Raw genomic sequence first — 24593 nt, forward strand, 5'->3', positions numbered from 1 at the left:
CCTTGTCACCTCAGAGCAGCAGGCACCTTCCAACCACTCTGACCTCCTGGCTCCCTCTTTTAGAGCATTGCTTGGGTTGGAAAAGACCTCTGAGGCCACCAAACCCAACCATCAACCCAACCCCGCCCCCCATGGCCATCAAACCATGGCCCCAAGTGGCCAGGCAGCCCCAGGGCTGCTTTGAAGACCTCCAGGGATGGAGGAGACTCCACTGCCACCAATTGTGGAAGAGGTTCAGGTGACCCAAGATCACAGAGGCAGCTCCACCCCCTGCCCAAGCCCCTCTTGGGTCACTCAGTTGCCCTTCACAAGCCTCCTCACCCCACCTCAGTCTCATCCCACCATGTCTGGCTCCCCTGAGCAGCCCAGGCCACAACCTGAGCAGCAGAGCTGAGAGGCATCAGCTCAGACCCACAGAATGGGGTTGGGCTGGGAAGGGACCTCAAAGCTCAGCCAGTCCCAACCCCCCCTGCCATGGGCAGGGACACCTCCCACCAGCACAGCTTGCTCAGGGCCTCAGCCAGCCTGGCCTTGAGCACCTCCAGGGAGGAGGAGGACATCCACAACCTCCCCTGGGCAACCTGCAGGTTGCCCAGGGGAGGTTGTGGATGTCCTCCTCCCTGGAGATGTTCAGCCCCAGAAGGCTTCACCCTGAACACCTCCAGGCAGGGCACAGCCACAGCCTCCCTGGGCAACCTGTGCCAGGCTCTCCCCACCCTCACTGCAAAGACTTTCTTCCTCCTCTCCCCCTCCTCCCAGCTCCAAACCACTGCCCCTCAGCCTGTCACACCCAGCCCATGCCCAAAGTCCCTCCCCTGCAGCCCCCTTCAGGGCCTCTGCAAGGATCTCCCTGGAGCCTTCCTTTCCCAAGCCACCCGCCGAGGTCATTTCCCCCCTGCTGAGACCTAAGGCAAGCAGGGGCAGGACCACTCCGGCTCAGACAGGGTGAAAATGAGGCCATTTATTGATGATGAGGCTCAGCACTGGCACCATTCATTATGCTAAGAGGCAGACAGCCCCCCAGGGGCAGGAGAGCTCCGGCTGGGAGCCGCGGGGGGAGGTAGGGGGGGGCACAACGCCTCAATAAATTAAGGAAGCTGGGAGCTGCTCCTCCTCACTTGAAGTTCTTGGCAAACTCCTCTCCTTTCTTAATGGAAGCCTTCAGCTCAGGCAGGGCCTCAGCCACCATCTTCTCTTCAAAGGGAGTGATCTTGCCAATCCCCAGGTTCTTCTCGATTCCGTTTTTCTGAGGGGGGAGAGGAGGAAGGGTTAAAAAAAAAGAGGGTTGAAGGATGGGCTCAGTGGAGGAAGCAGCCTGGGGGGGGGGCAGCTGAGAGGGAGACACAGCCTGCCACCTCCAGCCTGCCCTTCCCAGCCAGGCTCAGGAGCCCCTTGCAGCCTGCAGCAGCTCACAGTATCACTGAGCTTGGAAGAGACCCCAAGGATCATCGAGTCCAAGCTGTCACCCAACACCTCAGGACTAAGCCATGGCACCAAGGGCCACATCCAGTCCCCTCTTGGACACCTGCAGGGATGGGGACTCCACCACCTCCCTGGGCAGCACATCCCAAGGGCCAATCTCTCTTGCTGGGAAGAACTTTCTCCTCCCCTCCAGCCTAAACCTCCCCTGGCACAGCTTGAGACTGTGGCCTCTTGTTCTGGTGCTGGCTGCCTGGCAGAAGAGACCAACCCCCACCTGGCTGCAACTTCCCTTCAGGGAGTTAGAGCAAGAAGGTCTCCCCTGAGCCTCCTCTTCTGCAGGCTAAGCAACCCCAGCTCCCTCAGCCTCTCCTCCCAGGGCTGTGCTCCAGACCCCTCCCCAGCTTTCTTGCCCTTCTCTGGACACCTTCCAGCATCTCAACATCTTTCCTGACCTGAGGAGCCCAGAACTGGACACAGGACTCCAGGTGTGGCCTAACCAATGCAGAGCACAGGGCACAAGGACTTCCCTGCTCCTGCTGGCCACACTCTTCCTGCTGCAGGCCAGGATGCCCTTGGCCTTCTTGGCCCCCTGGGCACACTGCTGGCTCATGTTCAGCTGCTGTCACCCAGCACCCCCAGGTCCCTCTCTGTTTGGCAGCTCTCAGCCACTCTGACCCCAGCCTGTTGCTCTGCCTGGGGTTGCTGTGGCCAAAGTGCAGCCCCTGGCACTTGGACTTGTTGAATGCCATCCTGTTTGCCTCTGCCCATCTGTCCAGCCTGGCAAGGTCCCTCTGCAGAGCCCTTCTGCCCTCTAACTGACCAACATCTGCTCCCAGCTTGGTGTCATCTGCAAACTTGCTGCTGACTGACTCAATCCCCTCCTCCAGACCATCAGTGAAGATGTTAAAGAGGATGGGGCCCAGCACTGATCCCTGGGGGACACCACTGGTGCCTGGCTGCCAGCTGGCTGTGGCACCATTCACCACCACTCTCTGGGCTCAGCCTCCAGCCAGTTCCTAACCCAGCTCAGAGTGCTGCTGTCCAAGGCAGGGGCTGCCAGCTTGGCCAGGAGTTTGCTGTGGGGGATGGTGTCAAAGGCCTTGCTGAAGGCCAGGCAGACCACATCCACAGCCTGCCCCAGGTCCCTGCAGCCCTCCCAGGCCCCCCAGCAGCAGCAGCTCCGTTCCCGAGCCCCGGAGCAGGCTGCCCGGAGGGGTTGGGCAGTCTGGCTGCAGAGCTTCCCAAGCCCAGCCCTGGAGGCACTCCTCTGGGACCTGCCCCAGGGGATGCTGCTGCTCTGGTGATCTCCAGGTCCCTTCCCAAGCCCTGCCATGGTGGGATTCTGCTGAGACCCCACCTGGAGTACTGCCTCCAGCTCTGGAGCCCCTATTGCAAGAGGGATCTGGAGGGGCTGGAAGGTGTCCAGAGCAGGGCCAGGAGGAGGAGCAGAGGGCTGGAGCTGCTCTGCTGTGAGGACAGACTGAGGGAGTAGGGGTTGAGTGCACCCTCAGCAGGTTTGCTGCTGACACCAAGCTGTGTGGTGCAGCAGACAGCTGGAGGGAAGGGATCCATCCAGAGGGACCTGGACAGGCTGCAGAGGTGGGCACAAGCCAACCTCAGGAGGTTCAACAAGACCAAGGGCAGGGTCCTGCAGCTGGGTTGAGGCAATCCCAGGCACAAATCCAGGCTGGGCAGGTGTGGTCGTTTGAGGCTGTGCCTTTAAGAACAAACACTGCTGGAACACACTGGCTAATGTTTTTGGTACTAGAACCAAAACATTCTGATATTCTAAACGAATTTCATTGGTTGATAAACAAAAATTCAGCTTTAGATTGTGAAGCGGTTGGAAAATTTTCTCCTCAGTTCAGTTCGGTTTGGGAGTTGGGGGAGTTTGGTGTTTCAGCCTGTTCTCCCTGCCTGCTTCTTCTGCGAACTGCTGGACTTGGCCTTCAGATAAGCAAACACTAATCCTGCATGGGCTTTTGAAGCTTGCTAACAACTCTTTTCCTTAGTAACTTGCCTTTCTCTCTCTCTAACCCCTTTTTGGGGAAAAAGGGAGGTAAGGGGGGGAGAGAGGGGGTTCCAAAGAGGGGATCCCTCCCTGAGGGAGGGATTTTTGTTGTGTTATTTGTCTTTGCTGTGTATTTCTGTGTATATATTGTAAATACCTGTATATATTGTGTTATATATAACCTGCTTTCCATATATGCTTGTAAATATATAGCTTTTGCTCTTCGACTGAGTTAGCTGTGGTTTCTTACTCTGTGGAGGAGGGAGAGCTAAGCCCTCTCTCAACCTACCACATTTATTGGCTGCCCAACTCGGGGTTTGCTGACAAATTAGTTTGATTTATTGCTTGCTTAAGTCGAACGAGCAAACATGAAGGTGTTTTGGCTTTTTGAGCGTCTGTTCTTCTCGGTCTTTGGTGTATTGATCTACAAGTATTGCCTGGGTATGATTATCGATAAGATAGGTAAATATATAATGCAAAAATTATATTTGTGGTTTAAGTACAAGATTCGGCTTCTGTATGATCAGTGCCTGGAATTCTTTTATGTTAAAAAGTACAGGAATGTTACATCTAGCACACTCCCTATTGAGATAAAAGAGTTTAAGATTCCGCTCGGTGAAAGGGTAATTTTAAGTGATGGCTGGGATCCAAAGCTGATTTTCTCGATGTGTGTAGTCCTGCTGATGATGATAATTAATGTGTATTTGTTGGTAGCACTGTACCGGGAGAAAAAAGTGTCCAAGGCATGTTTTGTTATAAAACGGAGGGTTAAGAGACGAAAACGCCACCCTAGCTCTGTTTCAGGAACATCCAGTGAGGATGATAATGGAGAATCTGTGTCAGTTAAAGATAAAGCTAAAAAGTCAATCGGCAAGGCAGCTCTGAATAGCACTGCTAATGATTCTGGCAAGCAGCCAGGGGCTGCAGTTGCCCCAAACATGGCGGCTCCCGTGTCCCCAGCAGCCACCATTAACGAGGCAAAGTCATTTCCTCCTTCTTCCATGGCAGGAGCGGAAGTGTCCTCCAAAGCAGCTAATCTGTCTCAAAGCTTATCAGCTTCTGATAATAAGGCAGCTGGAAACCCAAACACAGCTCCAGTAAAGCAAGTAGCAGTTTTAACAACAAGGAAGGGTAAGACTAAAGCTGATTCAGGAGCTGACGGGGATGCACAGCAAGGTTCTTCTGCTGGGGAGGAAGAGAAAATCTGTCTTAAAAATATAGCTGAGTTATTGAGATCATCAGAGGATCGAGATGCATCTCTTGGTAGGACAGCAGCTAGTGGTGGTGCCTCTCAGCTTAAAGGGATCCTTGAGAGAGTGACAGAAAGGTTGTTTGGACCACAAGTTGAGGAAGAGGAGGCAGAAGAGCAACAAGATGACATAACCGACTGCTCTTCACCCCGGGAGGAGCTTAGAAATGTAAGAAAAGACTATCTCAGAGCAGATAAGGAGCCAGTTCTCGCTTGGCTTGGTAGATGTTATGATACAGGTGCTCCAGCTCTAATGGTTGGAGACAAGTCAGCAGCCCAGCTAGGAACTCTCTCAAAGGATAATGGAATAGATAGACATCTAGGCAAGGCTCTCGGTAAGGTTAATCTGTGGATACGCCTTCTAATGGCAGTTCTCATGAGATACCCTTCCCGAGATGATCTTCCATGGAATCCTAAGCCCTGGACTACCATAGATGAGGGAATCAAGCGTCTGAGAGAATTTGCTGTTAGAGAGGTACTCTATGGTGAACATGAATCTCTGAATCCTGATGATGTTCCTGTAGGAAATGGTCTTACTAAAAAGCTCATCAAGCTTGCTCCTTCTAATTATGCAAACATTCTGGCAAGCAGAATTGTAGCAAGAAATTATGGTGGAGCTCCTCTTACGGTTGGCCAATTCACTGATCAATTGAGACAATTGGATGATAGCATGACACGTGTTTCTTTGGTTTCAGCCATTGAAACTCTGTCTGGAAAACTGGAGAATTGCATGAAAGAGCTGAAGGATGAATTTAAAAACACCATCTCCCAATTGGCACAAAGAGATGATTCCAATTCTTCCTCCAGGTGGGTACAGGTTTCATCTGTGAGGAATAGACATCCTCCAAGGAGGTCATTCCAAAACAGATCAAACCAAAACAGACCACCAAGGCAGTCACGTAGGACTATTTGGATTACCCTGCGTGATCAGTTTGGTGAGAACATGAACAGGTGGGATGGTCAACCAACTTCTAATCTTTTCAGGAGACTGAGAGAACTGCAAAGTGGCAGAACCCGAGGTAGCAATACCAGAAGGGTAGCTGTTACTTCTACAGTTCCCCAGGACAACTCTAGTAGCTCCAACAGTGGCTCCAGTTCTAACACTGCACAGTGTGCTCGTTGCACCTGTGGACATGTTCCCCATAACTAGGGGTGCCCTGCCTCCCGCCAGGGGGAGGAGAGGGGTAATACAGATAACAGAATCTATTGGGATGTGTACATCCAGTGGCCTGGCACTTCACACTTTCAGAAGTACAGGGCCTTGGTTGACACAGGAGCTCAGTGCACCATATTGCCATCAAATTATCAAGGATCAGAGTCCATAACTATTCTGGGAGTCACTGGTGGATCTCAAGAGTTAAGTAAAGTGGAGGTTAATATAAGCTTAACTGGTAAACAATGGAAAAAGCATACAGTTGTGACCGGACCTGATGCACCTTGTATTTTGGGAATTGATTTTCTGAGAGAAGGGCGTTTCAAAGACCCTAAAGGTTACAAATGGGCTTTTGGAGTAGCTTCTGTAGAAATTGATGGACAAAAACTGAAGCTGTCTGCTAGACCTGAGCTTTCTGATGAATCTGCAGTTGTGGGACAACACAAGATTCAGGACGTTAAGTTGCCGGTTGCTTCTCGGACTGTGCATCACAGACAATACAGAACCAACCGTGACTCTTTGTTGCCCATTCAGAATCTGATTCGTCAGTTGGAGAGTCAGAAAGTCATCAGCAAAACTCATTCACCTTTCAACAGTCCAGTGTGGCCTGTGCGAAAGCCGAATGGAGACTGGCGTCTGACAGTGGACTACCGAGCCCTGAATGAAGTAACTCCGCCTATGAGTGCAGCAGTACCAGACATGATGGAACTCCAGTATGAGCTGGAATCCAAAGAGGCCAAATGGTATGCTACCATAGACATTGCTAATGCCTTCTTCTCTATTCCCATAGCAGAGGAATGCAGGCCTCAGTTTGCTTTCACCTGGAGAGGAATCCAGTACACTTTCAACAGACTGCCGATGGGCTGGATCCACAGCTCCAGCATCTGTCATGCAGTAATCCATGATGCTCTGGAGGAAGGTGGTGCTCCAGAACACATCCAGTTCATCGATGATATCATCGTCTGGGGTAAAACTGCTGAGGAAGTCTTCGAGAAAGGTAACAAAATCATGGACATTCTCCTGAATGCAGGTTTTGCCATCAAGAGAGACAAAGTGAAAGGTCCTACCACAGAGATCCAGTTTCTGGGAGTGCAGTGGCAGGATGGACGCCGACACATTCCAGTGGATGTGGTAAATAGAGTCTCTACCATGGCAAATCCCACGAACAAGCAAGAAACTCTACGTTTCTTAGGGATAGTGGGATTTTGGAGACTACACATTCCTGGATACAGTCAGATTGTGAAACCTCTGTATGATGTGACTCGAAAGAGGAACAGTTTCCACTGGGGACCTGAACAACAAGCAGCCTTTGACCAGATAAAGCAAGAAGTAGTCCAAGCAGTGGGTCTGGGACCTGTGCGAGATGGTCCAGACATTAAGAACATTTTGTACACGGCTGCAGGTGACAATGGTCCAACCTGGTGCTTGTGGCAAAAAGCTCCAGGTGAGACACGTGGACGACCTCTTGGTTTCTGGAGTCGAGGTTACAGAGGTTCAGAGGCTAATTACACTCCAACAGAGAAAGAGATTCTAGCTGCCTATGAAGGAGTGAAAGCAGCTTCTGAAGTAATTGGAACTGAGTCACAACTTCTCTTAGCTCCCAGATTGCCAGTTTTGAATTGGATGTTCAAAGGCAAAGGTTCCACACCACATCATGCCACAGATTCCACCTGGTCTAAGTGGATGGCCCTGATAACACAGAGAGCTCGAATGGGAAATCTTGAAAGACCTGGTCTGGTGGAGGTGATCTCAAGTTGGCCTGAAGATACCAACTGTGCTAAACCTCCAGAGGAGAGAGTAACTCGTGCTGAGGAAGCTCCTCCTTACAATGACCTTTCTGATGATGAAAAGAAATATGCTTTGTTCACAGACGGTTCCTGTTGTCTCGTCGGGAACAAGCGAAGGTGGAAGTCTGCCGTGTGGAGTCCAACACGCCGAGTTGCAGAGGCGAAGGATGGAGAAGGAGAATCCAGTCAGTTTGCAGAGGTAAAAGCTGTCCAGCTAGCTCTCGACGTGGCTGAACGTGAGAGATGGCCAAAGCTTTATCTCTACACCGACTCATGGATGGTAGCCAATGCTCTATGGGGTTGGCTAAAGAACTGGAAAAAGAATGGCTGGCAGAGGAAAGGAAAACCCATCTGGGCAGCTGAACTGTGGCAAGACATTGCTGATCGAATCGAGAGAATTCCAGTGAAAGTGAGACACATTGATGCTCACATTCCCAAGAGCAAAGCTACTGAGGAACAGCAGCACAACCATCAGGCAGATCTAGCTGCAAGAGTTTCTCAAGTAGACAAGGACTCTGAACTTGATCTCGACTGGAAACACCGAGGTGAGATATTCTTAGCTCGGTGGGCTCACGATTCGTCAGGACATCAAGGCAGAGATGCAACATACCAATGGGCTCGTGACAGATCCATAGACATTTCCATGGATGCCATCACACAAGTCATCCATGACTGTGACATTTGTGCTGCTATTAAGCAGGCAAAGAGAATTAAGCCCTTGTGGTATGGTGACAGATGGTCCAAATACAGGTATGGTGAAGCTTGGCAGATTGACTACATCACTCTACCACGTTCTCGTTCTGGTAAGCAGTACGTGCTTACTATGGTAGAGGCAAACACTGGATGGCTGGAAACTTACGCAGTCCCACATGCAACTGCACGCAACACCATTCTCGGTCTGGAGAGACAGATCCTGTGGAGACACGGAACTCCAGAGAGGATTGAGTCAGACAACGGAACTCACTTCAAGAACAACCTTGTAAAGAGCTGGGCAAAAGAGCACGGTATTGAGTGGATTTTCCATATTCCTTGCTATGCACCAGCTGCAGGGAAGATTGAACGCTACAACGGTTTGTTGAAGACCACTCTCAAAGCCATGGGAGGTGGATCTTTGAAAAACTGGGAGAAACATTTAGCACAAGCAACCTGGCTGGTGAACAGTAGAGGTTCAGTGAACCGAGCTGGACCTGCACATTCTGATCTGCTACAGAAAGTAGAAGGTGATAGAGTTCCTGTTGTTAGGGAAAAGAATCTGTTAGGTAAAACTGTTTGGGTATTTTCGCCCTCAGGAGAGGCTAAACCTGTCCGAGGGGTGGTTTCAGCAGAAGGTCCGGGTCACACTTATTGGGTAATGCAAGAGAATGGTGAAATTCAGTGTATTCCACAAAGAGATTTAACTTTAGCTGAGAGAGTTTAATTTCAGAATGTTGTACAGCTACAGCGCGTCCAAAGGAAAGAGTCCCTGAGGAATCTACGGTGCACGAACCCTGAGAACCCTGAGAGCCCTGAGTCAACTGAGAGTCCCTGAGTCCCTGTTTCCCTTTTTCTTCGCTTCGTCTGCGGAGAGACAAACTGTTTTCCATTTTCTTGATTTTGGATTTTCTTGGACTTCTGAATCATCTACATCTGAGTATAGCCGGAATGGACGATGAACTTAACTTACGAACTGTAAATATTGTTCTGGATTGGATGGACAGTACGAACAGCCAATGAAATTGTTTAGAAAGGGGTGGACTGTGGTCGTTTGAGGCTGTGCCTTTAAGAACAAACACTGCTGGAACACACTGGCTAATGTTTTTGGTACTAGAACCAAAACATTCTGATATTCTAAACGAATTTCATTGGTTGATAAACAAAAATTCAGCTTTAGATTGTGAAGCGGTTGGAAAATTTTCTCCTCAGTTCAGTTCGGTTTGGGAGTTGGGGGAGTTTGGTGTTTCAGCCTGTTCTCCCTGCCTGCTTCTTCTGCGAACTGCTGGACTTGGCCTTCAGATAAGCAAACACTAATCCTGCATGGGCTTTTGAAGCTTGCTAACAACTCTTTTCCTTAGTAACTTGCCTTTCTCTCTCTCTAACCCCTTTTTGGGGAAAAAGGGAGGTAAGGGGGGGAGAGAGGGGGTTCCAAAGAGGGGATCCCTCCCTGAGGGAGGGATTTTTGTTGTGTTATTTGTCTTTGCTGTGTATTTCTGTGTATATATTGTAAATACCTGTATATATTGTGTTATATATAACCTGCTTTCCATATATGCTTGTAAATATATAGCTTTTGCTCTTCGACTGAGTTAGCTGTGGTTTCTTACTCTGTGGAGGAGGGAGAGCTAAGCCCTCTCTCAACCTACCACAGCAGGGACTGGCTGGAAAGCAGCCCTGAGGAGAGAGACTTGGGGGTGCTGGGGGAGGAGAAGCTCAACAGGAGCTCTCAGTGTGCACTTGCAGCCCAGAGAGCCAAGCAGAGCCTGGGCTGCAGCAAGAGAAGTGTGGCCAGCAGGGCCAGGGAGGTGATTCTCCCCCTCTACTCAGCTCTGGGGAGACCCCACCTGGAGTACTGCCTCCAGTTCTGGAGCCCCTAGGACAAGAGGGATCTGGAGGTGCTGGAAGGTGTCCAGAGAAGGGCCAGGAGGAGAAGCAGAGGGCTGGAGCTGCTCTCCTGTGAGGACAGACTGAGGGAGTTGGGGCTGTTCAGTCTGGAGAAGAGAAGGATCAGTGGTGACCTCATTGTGGCCTTCCAGTATCTGAAGGGGGCTACAAGAGGGCTGGGGAGGGACTGCTCAGGATCTCAGGTAGTGCTAGGACCAGGGGGAATGGAATGAAGCTGGAGGTGGGGAGATTCAGGCTGGAGGTGAGGAGGAAGTTCTTCCCCATGAGAGTGGTGAAGCCCTGGAATGGGTTGTGCAGGGAGGTGGTTGAGGCACCAGCCCTAGAGGTATTTAAGCCCAGGCTGGATGAGGCTCTGGCCAGGCTGATCTAGTGTGGGGTGTCCCTGCCCATGGCAGGGGGGTTGGAACTAGCTGATCCCTGTGGTCCCTTCCAACCCTGACTGACACTGTGACACTATGATTCACTGCTCCCAGGCATGAAGCTTGAGGCTGGCCCAGCAGAGAGCTGCTCCTTGACAGAGCCATGGAATGGGTTGGGGTGGAAGGGAGCTTAGAGGTCATCCAGTTCCAAGCCCCTGCCATGGGCAGAGACACCTCCCACCAGCACAGCTTGCTCAAGGGCTTGTCCAGCTTGAACCCCTGCAGGGATGTGGCCACCTCCCACCATGGGCAGGAGAATCTCTCCCCCCCTGGTGCATGCCCATCCTTAGCCACTGTGCCATGGTCTGAAACTGCCCCAGAGCTGCACCCCTAGGGGTTAATGATCTCATCCCTACATCCCAATCCTTCCCCCTCAGCCCCCCTCCACCCCCTCACCAGCCAGCTCCCACCCTCCTCTGCCCCCCAGCAGCCAGCAGAGGGCTGCAGCCTCCCCATTTGCCCCCCCTGCCAGAGGGGAAAGGTGACAAAAGGCACACAGCTGACTGAGCTCAGCAGAGCTCCTGAAAGCAATCTGCTAATCCTAATCCATGCTGCAGCTCCCTCTGTGCCTCCAGCTCTGAGGGATTTGCCTGCAGCAGATGAAGCAGAGGAGACAGCACTGCTGACTCTGGGTAATGACTGCAAAGCTCTTGGGAAGCAGGAGCTGGCTGGAGGCAGCTGTGACCTCCTAAGCCTGGTCTGAACCTCTGGCTGCTCACTGACCTGCAGCCTAAGAGCAGATAAAGGCAGCAGCATCCCTCCAGAGCATGAGGCACATGCTCCAGAACCCCAGCATGGAAGGGCTGGAAGGGAGCTCTGGAGCTCACCCAGGCCAAGCCCTGCTCCAGCAGGGCACCCACAGCAGCTTGCCCAGCACCACAATGCCCAGGGGGGGTTGGAAGCTCTCCACACAAGGACACTCCACAACCTCTCTGGGCAGCCTGCTCCAGGCCTCCAGCACCCTCACAACAAACAACTTTCTCCTCCTCTTCACATCCAACCTCCTGGGCTCCACTCTGTGCCCCTTGCTGCCCCTTGGCCTGGCCCTGGGCACCACTCAGCAGAGTCTGGCCCCAGCCTCTTGCCCCCCACAGCTCCTTTAGCTCTTGCTGAGCATTGCTCAGCTCCCCTCTGGGGCTGCTCTTCTGCAGGCTCTCAGCCCCAGGGCTCTCAGCCTTTGCTGCTCCCAGAGCTGCTCCAGGCCCCTCAGCAGCTCTGCAGCCTGCCCTGGACTCTCTCCAGCAGTTCTCTGTCTCTCCTGAACTGGGGAGCCCAGAACTGGACCCAGCACTCCAGATGTGGCCTCAGGAGGGCAGAGCAGAGGGGCAGCAGAACCTCCCTTGCCCTGCTGGCCACACTCTTCTCCCTGCCCCCCAGGACCCCATTGGCCTTCTTGGCCCCCAGGGCACATTGCTGCCTCCTGGGGACCTTGTTGTCCCCCAGCACTCCCAGCTCCTTCTCCTTGGAGCTGCTTCCCAGCAGGTCCCCCCTCAGCTGTGCTGCTGCAGGAGGTTGTTCCTCCCCAGGGCCAGGCCCCTGCCCTTGCTGAGCTCCATGATGCTCCCTGTGCCCAGCCCTGCAGCCTCCCTCAACACACCAAACCCTCAGGAGCTGCAGCTCTGCTCTGCTGCTCACCGCAGCGATTGCCCTGATCTGAAACCCCCAGAGGAAGCCTGGAGGCTCCAGCCCTGGCTGCAGCACTCCCAGCACATACCCCCAGCAGCAGAGGTGTGGAGAAGTAAGGGCTCTCTGTCTCCTCTGACTTGACAAAGGAGCACTCCACGACCCCCTGCTTGCCGTTGATGGCTTCCAGCAGGGAGAAGACAAAGCGAGCCCCGGCGTAGGCCATGGACAGGGTGGCAGAGCCTGCAGGATGAAAGCACTGTTAGAGCAGACCCCTCCCAGGGCTCAGAGCCTTCTGCAGCCTCAGAAGGCTTCCACCCTGAGCCATCCACAGAGCTGCAGCCTCTCTGACTTCACCTCCTGGCCAGCTCCAGGCTGGCTCTCGGCCAGCTGCAGAGCATCAATCAAGCAGGGTGGAAAAGACCTCAGAGTGCAGCAAATGCAACCTGTGACCTAACAGCCAGCACCTCCTGACCCATGGCTCCAAGGGCCACAGACAAGCACCCCCAGGGATGGGGACTCCACCACCTCCCTGGGCAGCACATCCCAAGGGCCAACAACTCTCTCTGGGAAGAACTTTCTCCTCACCTCCAACCTAAACTTCCCCTGGCACAGCTTGAGACTGTGGCCTCTTGTTCTGGTGCTGGCTGCCTGGGAGAAGAGACCAACCCCCACCTGGCTCCAACCTCCCTTCAGGGAGTTGGAGAGAGCAAGAAGGTCTCCCCTGAGCCTCCTCTTCTGCAGGCTAAGCAACCCCAGCTCCCTCAGCCTCTCCTCCCAGGGCTGTGCTCCAGACCCCTCCCCAGCCTCCCTGCCCCTCCCTGGGCTGTGTCTCAATGTCCTTCTTGAGCTGAGGAGCCCAGAGCTGGACACAGGACTGGCCCCAGTGCCAGTGGCTGAGCAGAGTGCCAGGAAGAACCACCTCAGGGTGAGAGGGGAAAGCCCTTCTCAGGTGGCTTTGCTTTCCCTCCCAGCCCCACAGCTCAGGCAGCGCTGCCGTGGCAGAGCAGCTCTGCCCAGCAGCAGCAGCAGCAGCTCAGCATCCCCCAGCCCAGCTGCAAGCCCAACTGAGCTGCAGAGGGCCTGCAGCCACCCAGCTGCTCCAGCAAGGGCTGCTGGCAAGCTCTAGAACCAACCTGCTCCTGCTTTAGCTTGGACAACTTCAGTGCCAGCTTCTTGAATCCTCCCTGTGAGCTTCACCAGCTGATCCTGAGGGAAGTCCACTTTTGGTGTGCACTGCAGTGGAAGGAAGAAGTTAAAACTCTCAGGCACCTTCAGGGCCCCTCAGATTCAGCTGTTGCCACCCACAAGATGCTCCTTGCACTGTTCAGGAGTTGTTCAAACAGCTCCCAGCAGGAGGACTTCCCTCCCCCAGCTCTCAGCCTGTGTGACAGAGCCACCAGCTGCAAGCGGCCACCACAGAGCTGTGGCAGGAGCCCAGTCCTGCTCTTGCTGGCTCAGGGACAAGCCACAGCTCTCCAGCAACCCCAGGGCTGTGCCAGGGCTGCTGCTGTGTAGCCCTCAGCAGCAGGCAGCTGTGGCAGGCCTGAGGCCCTGCAGAAAGCCACCCAATCTCTTGGTCACCGTGGCATCATGGAAGCCGAGAGCCTCAGGGAGGATGCAGGCTGCCAGCAGTGCTGGGGAAGGTTCTGACCCTACAGCAGCAGATGCAGCTGTCTGTCCTGTCTAACAGTGCTGGCTGTCCTGTCTGGCTAACCAAAGCACCCTCTCAGCACTGGGCTGCTCCCAAGCCCTTGCACTTTGTCCCTCAGGATGACCTGGGGAGGGTATTTCAGTCCCACTCAGAGCAGAGCTTTCCCCACTGTGACTCAGTCCCAGCACGCTGGGGGCTGGCAGGGACCTCTGGAGATCACCCTGCCCAGCCCCCTTCCCCCTGCTACAGCAGGGCACCCACAGCAGCTGTGACCTACCTGAGAGATCAGAGGGATGATGGTCTTCCCAGCATGGCCCCCAATCACTGGGACAGTGACTCGAGCTGGATCTAAGCCCTAAGGCAAGAAGGAAACTTTCCAGCTTCTGAAGCACTTGGAGCAGGAAAACCTCCCAGGCCACCTCCTGCACATCTGCAGCCCAGGGCAGAGGCACCAGGGGCAAAGTCAGCTCCAGAGGGTAACTCCAGGATGTCACTGCTGCCAGGGCAGGTGAAGAGCACAGGCTCCAGCAGGGCTGTGAGGAGCAGGAAGCTGTCACAGCCCTCCCGGGTGGCCCAACAGCCTGGGACAAGCAGCAGCTGGGCTTGCAGCCATGCCCCAGCCCAGGCCTCTGCTCTGGTGGCCCCAGCAGGGCTGCAGAGGCCAGCAGAGCTCAGGGGAGCACAGAGATGGCTTGCAGAGGGAACAAAGCTGGCTGAAGGAAAGGTCACAGCCTCCTGAGGCACACTCTGCAGAAACCTCATCCCCAGGCTGCTGGCGGCACAGGGAGCAGGGAATGGCTGCCCCTGCCTGCAGCCCCACAGGAGCTCCAAGCTCTCTGGGCTGCCTGCAGTGAGCCCAAAAGCACTTAGGGTCCCCCTGATGATCACAGCACAGCATATCCCCCCCCCACCCCCAGCTGCTGCTACCCACCTTGAGCTCAGCCACAAAGGTGTTGGCTCTGACAATGTCCAGCGTGGTGACCCCGAAGATCTTCTTGGGGTTGTAGACTCCCTGCTTCTTGAAGACCTCTGAGGTGATTGGGATGGTGGAGTTCACCTGCAGCAACAACAGCCAGCTGCTCCCTGCAACCACCCTCAGGCTGGGGCCAGCACACCAGCCAAACAGCACAGTGCCACACAAGCCCAGAACCCAGCAGGGAGAGGCTGGAAGGGAGCTCTGGAGCTCACCCAGGCCAAGCCCTGCTCCAGCAGGGCACCCACAGCACAATGCCCAGCACCACAATGTCCAGGGAGGGTTGGAAGCTCTCCACACCAGGACACTCCACAACCTCTCTGGCCAGCCTGCTCCAGGCCTCCAGCACCCTCACAACAAACAACTTTCTCCTCCTCTTCACATCCAACCTCCTGGGCTCCACCCTGTGCCCCTTGCTGCCCCTTGGCCTGGCCCTGGGCACCACTCAGCAGAGTCTGGCCCCAGCCTCTTGCCCCCCACAGCTCCTTTAGCTCTTGCTGAGCATTGCTCAGCTGCCCTCTGGGGCTGCTCTTCTGCAGGCTCTCAGCCCCAGGGCTCTCAGCCTTTGCTGCTCCCAGAGCTGCTCCAGGCCCCTCAGCAGCTCTGCAGCCTCCCCTGGACTCTCTCCAGCAGTTCTCTGTCTCTCTTGAGCTGGGGAGCCCAGAACTGGACCCAGGACTCCAGATGTAACCTCCCTAGGGTTGAGCAGAGGGTGAGGAAAACCTCCCTTGCCCTGCTGGCCACACTCTGCCCCCCAGGACCCCATTGGCCTCCTTGGCCCCCAGGGCACATTGCTGCCTCATGGGGACCTTGTTGTCCCCCAGCACTCCCAGCTCCTTCTCCTTGGAGCTGCTTCCCAGCAGGTCCCCCCTCAGCTGTGCTGCTGCAGGAGGTTGTTCCTCCCCAGGGCCAGGACCCTGCCCTTGCTGAGTTCTTCCCTGCCAGACCTTCCAAGATCCTGCCCAAGCCTCAGAGGAAGTCCCAGCTGCCTGCAGTGTTCCCAGGCTGGATTGTTCCTGCTGCCCAGTGGGGAAGGTGCCCAGGAAGCACTTACTGGGTTGGAGATGATGCAGATCATGGCCTCTGGGCAGTGCTTTGCACAGGCAGTTGTCAAGGTGGCAACGATGCTGGCGTTGGTGTTGAAGAGGTCATCTCGAGTCATGCCTGAAACACAGCCAGGGGAGACTGGGGTCAGCCAGGGAGCCACAGCAGGCCTGGAAGGGACCTCACAGAGCAGCAAGTCCAACCTGGCACCCAGCCCCTCCTGACAACTCAACCATGGCTCCCAAGTGCCACATCCAATCCCCTCTTCAACACCTCCAGCCTCAGAAGGCTTCCACCCTGAGCCGTCCACAGAGCTGCAGCCTCTCTGACTTCACCTCCTGGCCAGCTCCAGGCTGGCTCCTGGCCAGCTGCAGAGAATCAATCAAGCAGCTTGGAGAAGAGCTCAGAGAGCAGCAAGTCCAAGCTGTGACCTAACAGCCAGCACCTCCTGACAATAACCCATGGCTCCAAGGGCCACATCCAAGCCCCTCCTGAACACCTCCAGGGATGGGGACTCCACCACCTCCCTGGGCAGCACATCCCAAGGGCCAATTCCTCTCTCAGGGAAGAACTTTTTCCTGCCCTCCAGCCTAAACTTCCCCTGGCACAGCTTGAGGCTGTGTCCTCTTGTTCTGGTGCTGGCTGCCTGGCAGAAGAGACCAACCCTCACCTGGCTCCAACCTCCCTTCAGGGAGTTGGAGAGAGCAAGAAGGTCTCCCCTGAGCCTCCTCTTCTGCAGGCTAAGCAACCCCAGCTCCCTCAGCCTCTCCTCACAGGGCTGGGCCAGGACAAAGCAGAACTCTGCTCCAGGGATCCAGCAGCTGCTGCTTTCATTTCCTCCAGCTGCACTAACCCCTGCTCCCCAGGGGCCAGCACTGGGGCCAGTCCTGGTCAACATCTTCATCCCTGGATGAAGGCACTGAGTGGAGCCTCAGGCAGTCTGCTGCTGGCACCAAGCTGGGAGCAGTGGCTGACAGCCTTCAGGCTGTGCTGCCATCCAGCCAGACCTGGCCAGGCTGCGGAGCTGGGCACAGGGAACCTCATGGAGCTCAGCAAGGGCAAGGGCAGGGTCCTGGCCCTGGGGAGGAACAACCTCCTGCAGCAGGACAGCTGAGGGGGGACCTGCTGGGAAGCAGCTCCAAGGAGAAGGAGCTGGGAGTGCTGGGGGACAACAAGGTCCCCATGAGGCAGCAGTGTGCCCTGGGGGCCAAGGAGGCCAATGGGGTCCTGGGGGGCAGAGTGTGGCCAGCAGGGCAAGGGAGGTTCTGCTGAGAGGCATCAGCTCAGACCCACAGAATGGGTTGGGGTTGGAAGGGACCTCAAAGCTCAGCCAGTTCCAACCCCCCCTGCCATGGGCAGGGACACCTCCCACCAGCACAGCTTGCTCAGGGCCTCAGCCAGCCTGGACTTCAACACCTCCAGGGAGGAGGACATCCACAACCTCCCCTGGGTTGCCCAGGGGAGGTTGTAGATGTCCTCCTCCCTGGAGATGTTCAGCCCCAGAAGGCCTCACCCTGAACACCTCCAGGCAGGGCACAGCCACAGCCTCCCTGGGCAACCTGTGCCAGGCTCTCCCCAGCCTCACTGCAAAGGATTCCTTCCTCATCTCCAGTCTCAGTCTCTCCTCTCCCAGCTCAAAGCCATTGTTCCTCACCCTGGCACTCCCAGCTCTTGGCCAAAGTCCCTCCCCAGCTCTCCTGGAGCCCTTCAGGTGCTGGAAGGTTGCTCTGAGGTCTCCCTGGATCCTCCTCCAGGCTGCACAGCCCCAACTCTCCCAGCCTGGCCCCACAGGGGAGGTTCTGCAGCCCTCTGATCATCTCTGTGGCCTCCTCAGAAGGAGAATCCAAGGCAGAGCCTAAAGGAGCTGCCTGCTCCCAAGCTCAGTGCCAGGAACTGAGCCCTGACAGCCCAGGGAGGCTTTGGGAGCAGCTCCTAGCCCCCAGCACAGCTCAGAGGGAGAATCAAGGCAGAGCCTAAAGGAGCTGCCTGCTCCCAACCCCCAAGCTCAGTGCCATGAGCTGAGCCCTGGCAGCCCAGGGAGGCTTTGGGAGCAGCTCCAAGCCCCCAGCACAGCTCTGCTGAGCACCAGGGCTGCAGAGTGAAGCCCCTGGGAGCTTTTGAGGAGACCCTACCTGGTTTCCTGGGCACTCCAGCAGGGATCACAACAACATCACAACCCTTCAGGCACTCAGGCAGCTGCTCAGGTCCCATGAAGCCTGCAAGGAGACACTCAGGTTGTTGTGTGCTTGCAGGGCATTGAGCAGCCAGCACTCTGCAGTGCCACAAATCCCACCCAGGGGCTTCTGTTGGCTCAGGTGGAGCACAGCAAGAGCTCCAACCCCCCCCACTGCCATGGGCAGGGACACCTCCCACCAGCACAGCTTGCTGAGGGCCTCAGGGAGGGGAACAGCCACTCAGAGCCACCTAGGAGGACCTTTCAGACCACTCAGAGGTACTTAAAAGGAACAGAGGCACCCAGGAGGACCTCTCAGACCAGAAACACCCAAAAGGACCTTGCAGACCACACAGAGGCACCCAGGAGGACCTTGCAGACCAGAAACACCCAAAAGGACCTCTCAGACCACTCAGAGCCACCCAGGAGCACCTCTCAGACCAGAAGCACCCAAAAGGACCTTGCAGACCACTCAGAGGCACCCAAGAGGACCTCTCAGACCAGAAGCACCCAAAAGGACCTCTCAGACCACTCAGAGCCACCCAGAAGCACCTCTCAGACCAGAGGTACCCAAAAGGACCTTTCAGACCACTCAGAGGCACCCAGGAGCACCTCTCAGACCAGAGGCACCCAGGAGCACCTCTCAGAGCACTCAGAGCCACCCAGGAGCACCTCTCAGACCAGAGGCACCAAAAAGACCTTGCAGACCACTCAGAGGCACCCAGGAGCACCTCTCAGAGCACTCAGAGGCACCCAGGAGCACCTCTCAGACCAGAAGCACCCAAAAGGACCTTGCAGACCACTCAGAGGCACCCAAGAGGACCTCTCAGAGCACTCAGAGCCACCCAGGAGCACCTCTCAGAGCACTCAGAGCCACCCAGGAGCACCTCTCAGACCAGAAGCACCCAAAAGGACCTTGCAGACCACTCAGAGGCACCCAAGAGGACCTCTCAGAGCACTCAGAGGCACCCAGGAGCACCTCTCAGAGCACTCAGAGCCACCCAGGAGCACCTCTCAGACCAGAGGCACCAAAAAGACCTTGCAGAGCACTCAGAGGCACCCAGGAGCGCCTCTCAGAGCACTCAGAGGCACCCAGGAGCACCTCTCAGACCACTCAGAGCCACCCAGGAGCACCTCTCAGACCAGAGGCACCCAGGAGCACCTCTCAGAGCACTCAGAGGCACCCAGGAGCACCTCTCAGAGCACTCAGAGGCACCCAGGAGCACCTCTCAGAGCAGAGGCACCCAGGAGCACCTCTCAGAGCACTCAGAGGCACCCAGGAGCACCTCTCAGAGCACTCAGAGGCACCCAGGAGCACCTCTCAGAGCACTCAGAGGCACCCAGGAGCACCTCTCAGACCAGAAGCACCCAAAAGGACCTCTCAGAGCACTCAGAGGCACCCAGGAGCACCTCTCAGAGCACTCAGAGGCACCCAGGAGCACCTCTCAGAGCAGAGGCACCCAGGAGGTGCTGTGAGAGCACTCAGGGGCTGCAGCAGTACCTTTGACAGTGGCTCTGGTCTCGATGTGGCTGAGGTCAGCAGCCACCCCTGGGGTGTGGGCAATGTCATAGAGGCTGAGCTTGCTCACCAGGGGACTGTTCTTGAGGAGCAGGGAGAGAGGCTGCCCAATGCCCCCCGAGGCACCCAGCACTGCCACCTTGGCATTGCTCTGAGGGGAGAGAAAGAGAAGAAGAGGAGGAAGGCTGAGGAGAGGCTCTGGCAGCAGCTGCAGCACTGACCTGGGGCACTTCACCACCTTCCCTTGGCTCTCCCTCCTGTTTCTCAATGCTGTTTATCAAGCTGGCTGCCTGAGCCCACGGGAAGAGGTCCCCAGGCCAGCCTCCCACTGAGCCCCCAGGGTCCAGAGGGGTCCAGAGCCCCCCCCTGCAAGCTGAGGCTCAAAGGGGAAGCAGAGCCAGGCAGAGCAGCCACAGGGAGCAGAGAACCCTGAAGGCTGAGAACATTTCCTACACCACCAAGTCCAAGCCTGAGCCCAGCACTGCCAGGGCACCACATGGCCCTCAGCACCACAGCTCTGCAACCCCTCCAGGCATGGGGACTCCACCAGCACAGCCCTGGGCAGCCTGGGCCAGGCCTGGACAGCCCTCAAGGGGATAAGAGATTGTTCCTCATGGCCAACCTAAACCTCCCCTGGGGCAACCTCAGGCTGCTTTCCTCTCCTCCTGTAACTTGATGCTGTGGAGCAGAGCCCAGCCCCCACCTGGCTCCAGCCTCCTCTCAGGGAGCTGCAGAGAGCAATGAGGTCTCCCTCAGCCTCCTCTCCTGCAGGGTGCCTCAGCTGCTCCTCAGCAGAGCTCTTCTGCAGAGCCTGCTGCAGCTCTGTGGCCCTGCTCTGGATGTGATCCCTTCCTTCAGCTGGAAGCACTGCCTGAGACTGACCCCTGCTGCCCTGTGCAGCCAGCTCTGGCTCCAGGCAAACCCTGGCTGCCTTCTCCTGGCTCTCACTTCCACTCTCCAGGGGCAGTGCCTTCCCCTGGGGGGGAATCAAGACACTTCACTACAAGGAACACAATAACCACTCCCTGGGGACATAGGCTGAGAGCTGCTCAGCCTGGGGGAGAAGCTGGACAGGAGCCAGCAAGGAGCACTCCCAGCCCAGAAGGCAATTAGCAGCACCACAGAATCCCCAAGGTTGGAAGAGACCTCAAAGATCACCAAGTCCAAGCTGTCACCACAGACCCCATGGCTAACCCATGGCTCCAAGTGCCACATCCAAGCCCCTCTTGAGCACCTGCAGGGATGGGGACTCCACCACCTCCCTGGGCAGCACATCCCAAGGGCCAATTCCTCTCTCTGGGAAGAACTTTCTCCTCACCTCCAGCCCAAACCTCCCCTGGCACAGCTTGAGACTGTGGCCTCTTGTTCTGGTGCTGGCTGCCTGGGAGAAGAGACCAACCCCCACCTGGCTACAGCCTCCCTGCAGGGAGTTGCAGAGAGCAAGAAGGTCTCCCCTGAGCCTCCTCTTCTGCAGGCTAAGCAACCCCAGCTCCCTCAGCCTCTCCTCCCAGGGCTGTGCTCCAGACCCCTCCCCAGCTTTGTTGCCCTTCTCTGGACACCTTCCAGCACCTCAACATCTTTCCTGACCTGAGGAGCCCAGAACTGGACACAGGACTCAAGGTGTGGCCTCAGCAGTGCTGAGCACAGGGCACAAGGACTTCCCTGCTCCTGCTGGCCACACTCTTCCTGCTGCAGGCCAGGATGCCCTTGGCCTTCTTGGCCATCTGGGCACACTGCTGGCTCATGTTCAGCTGCTGTCAATCAGCACCCCCAGGTCCCTCTCTGTTTGGCAGCTCTCAGCCACTCTGCCCCCAGCCTGTAGCTCTGCCTGGGGTTGCTGTGGCCAAAGTGCAGCCCCTGGCACTTGGACTTGTTGAATGCCATCCTGTTGGCCTCTGCCCATCTGTCCAGCCTGGCAAGGTCCCTCTGCAGAGCCCTTCTGCCCTCTAACTGACCAACATCTGCTCCCAGCTTGCTGTCATCTGCAAACTTGCTGCTGACTGACTCAATGCCCTCCTCCAGATCATCAGTGAAGATGTTAAAGAGGCTGGGGCCCAGCACTGAGCCCTGAATTAGCAGCCTGGGCTGCAGCTGAAGCAGCATGGCCATAGAGAGAGGGGATCCTGCCCCTCTGCTCTGCTCTGGGGTAGAACCAACCTGGAATACTTTGTCCAGCTCTGGGCACCCCCAGCACAAGAAGGACCTGGACTGGATGGGTCTAGAAGTGGCCACAAAGATGATGAGAGGGCTGATCCCTGCTATGGGGACAGGCTGGGAGAGTTGGGGCTGCTCAGCTTGGATGAGAGAAGGCTCTGGAGAGACCTCAGAGCAGCATTTCAGTACCTGAAGGAGACCTCCAGGCAGGCTGGGCAGGGACTATTCAGAAGGGGCTGTGGGGCCAGGCCAAGGGGCAATGGTTTGAAACTGGAGCAGGGCAGAGTCAAGTTGGAGCTCAGTTCACAAGGGAGGGTGGGGTTAGGGTTAGGGTTAGGGTTCAGGCTGCCCAGGGAGGTGGTTGAGGCCTCATCCCTGGAGACAGTCAAGACCAGACTGAGAGTGTGGCCCTGGGCAGCCTGCTCTGGCTGGGGGTGTCCCTGCTGCCTGCAGGAGGGTTGGCCAGGAGGCCCTTGGAGGCTCCCTCCCAGCCCCATGCAGTCTGTGACTCTGCAAGCCCAGAGCAATGCTCAGATGCAATTCCCTGCCCAAGTGATGGAGAACCAGAAGCTACTGCAGGGACCTAACCCAGCTGCTGCTGCTAACACTCTGAGCTGGGTCAGGAACTGGCTGCAGGCTGAGCCCAGAGTGGTGGTGAATGGTGCCACAGTGTGCCCCAGGGCTCAGTGCTGGGCCCCAGCCTGTTCAATATCTTCATTGATGATCTGGAGGAGGGGATGGAGTCAGTCATCAGCAAATGTGCAGCTGACAGCAAGCTGGGGGCAGGAGTTGATCTGTTAGAGGGCAGGAGAGCTCTGCAGAGGGACCTTGCCAGGCTGCACAGATGGGCAGAGGCCAAGGGCAGGAGATTGAACACATCCAAGTGCCAGGTGCTGCACTTTGGCCACAGCAACCCCAGGCAGTACTACAGGCTGGGGTCAGAGTGGCTGAGAGCAGCCAGGCAGAGAGGGAACCTGGAGGTGCTGATTGACAGCTGCCTAAACATGAGCCAGCAGTGTGCCCAGGGGGCCAAGAAGGCCAAGGGCATCCTGGCCTGCATCAGGAAGAGTGTGGCCAGCAGGAGCAGGGAAGTCATTGTGCCCTGTGCTCAGCACTGCTGAGGCCACACCTTGAGTCCTGTGTCCAGTTCTGGGCTCCTCAGGTCAGGAAAGATGTTGAGGTGCTGGAAAGTGTCCAGAGAAGGGCAACAAAGCTGGGGAGGGGTCTGGAGCACAGCCCTGGGAGGAGAGGCTGAGGGAGCTGGGGTTGCTTAGCCTGCAGAAGAGGAGGCTCAGGGGAGACCTTCTTGCTCTCTGCAACTCCCTGCAGGGAGGTTGTAGCCAGGTGGGGGTTGGTCTCTTTTCTCTAGCAAGCAGCACCAGAACAAGAGGACACAGTCTCAAGCTGTGCCAGGGGAGGTTCAGGCTGGAGGTGAGGAGAAAGTTCTTCACAGAGAGAGTTGTTAGCCATTGGGATGTGCTGCCCAGGGAGGTGGTGGAGTCCCCATCCCTGGAGGTGTTCAAGAGGGGACTGGATGTGGCACTTGGAGCCATGGTTTAGTCATGAGGTCTGTGGTGACAGCTTGGACTTGGTGACCTTTGAGGTCTTTTCCAGCCTTGGTGATTCTGTGAACAACCTCCTCCATCCCCCTGCCCCACCAGAGGAAGCCACAACAGCTCAGCCATGGAGCTGTGCATGCAGGGAGCTGGAGCCATGGCAAGAAAGGAGCTACCCAGGAGCTCCATCAGCCTCTCCTCAGCTCTTTTCTGTTTGCTCTCCAAGGGGAAGCAAAGTCTGGCTTTAGTCACTGCCCTGCCCCACATTTACAGCAGGGCTGAGAGCAGGAGGTCAAAGCCTCCTTGCTGATCAATAGAGTGATTATCAGAAGGATCAGACAAGCCTCTCCTGCTGTTGCCCAGCACTGGTTTGGGTTCATCAGCAGAACAAGAGGCTGAGGGGAGACCTCCTGGCTCTCCACAACTCCATTCAAGGAGGTTGGAGCCAGGCTGGAGCTGGGCTGTGCTCCACAGTATCAAGAGACAGGATTGAGAAGGAATGGCCTCAGGTTGCCCCAGGGAAGGTTAAGGTTGGTCAGGAGGAACAATTTCATCCCCCACAGGGTTGCCAGGGCCTGGCCCACGCTGCCCAGGGGAAGTGATGGGTAAAGATGTGATGGTGCTGAGGGCCAGGGTCCAGTGGTGCCGGGGTCGGACTGGGGCTGGGAGCCGGGGGCTGGGGCCGGGGTCGGGGGCCGGGGCCGTACCTGGGCGCTCGTGGCCAGGCCGCGGCGCAGGGCGGGCTGGGGGCCGGGGCTGGGGTCGGGGGCCGGTGCTGGGGGCCGGGGCTGGGGTCGGGGGCCGGGGGCCGGGGGGTGGGGGCCGGGGCTGGGGTCGGGGGCCGGGGGCCGGGGAGTGGGGGCCGGGGGGTGGGGCCGGGCCGGGGCCGTACCTGGGCGCTCGTGGCCAGGCCGCGGCGCAGGGCGGGTCGGGGGCTGGGGTCGGGGCTGGGGGCCGGGGCCGGGGCCGGGGGCCGGGGGGTGGGGCCGGGGCCGGGGCCGGGGCCGTACCTGGGCGCTCGTGGCCAGGCCGCGGCGCAGGGCGGCAGCGGGGCGCGCGACACGGGACAGCATGGCGCGAGCTCCGTGACTCCAACGACCTCCAGCGCGCGGCGCCTGCGCGGGACGGGCCCTCCCCTCTCGCGATACTTCGCCGCCTTCCTCCCCAACCCCTCCGGCTGCAGCAAGTCTCGCGAGATCCTCGGTGACGTCACCCCCAGCTACCGCTGCGCTTCCCTAGCAACCGGGCAGCCAGGCTC

The 24593-nt window shown here is 56.9% G+C and overlaps 1 protein-coding gene across 2 annotated transcripts; it reads right to left on the reverse strand.

Annotated features, from left to right (window-relative positions):
- Positions 1 to 1071: 1071 nt before the first annotated feature.
- MDH2 (malate dehydrogenase 2) lies at positions 1072 to 24461 on the reverse strand. 2 transcript variants are annotated; one of them, XM_054166454.1, is made up of 9 exons: positions 24346 to 24461; positions 19608 to 19776; positions 18066 to 18149; positions 15944 to 16053; positions 14848 to 14973; positions 14194 to 14271; positions 13399 to 13498; positions 12354 to 12505; positions 1072 to 1246 (listed from the first exon to the last, which is right to left on the reverse strand). In XM_054166454.1, exons 1-9 carry the CDS (start codon positions 24406 to 24408, stop codon positions 1115 to 1117), a joined length of 1014 nt encoding a protein of 337 aa, XP_054022429.1. In that variant the 5' UTR covers positions 24409 to 24461; the 3' UTR covers positions 1072 to 1114. The 2 variants fall into 2 exon arrangements, with proteins under 2 accessions (XP_054022429.1, XP_054022430.1); XM_054166455.1 differs by lacking the exon at positions 24346 to 24461 and adding an exon at positions 24043 to 24096.
- Positions 24462 to 24593: the final 132 nt, after the last annotated feature.

The sequence above is a fragment of the Dryobates pubescens genome, chromosome 13 (assembly GCF_014839835.1).
Source record: "Dryobates pubescens isolate bDryPub1 chromosome 13, bDryPub1.pri, whole genome shotgun sequence".
NCBI classification, from domain to species: Eukaryota; Metazoa; Chordata; class Aves; order Piciformes; family Picidae; genus Dryobates; species Dryobates pubescens.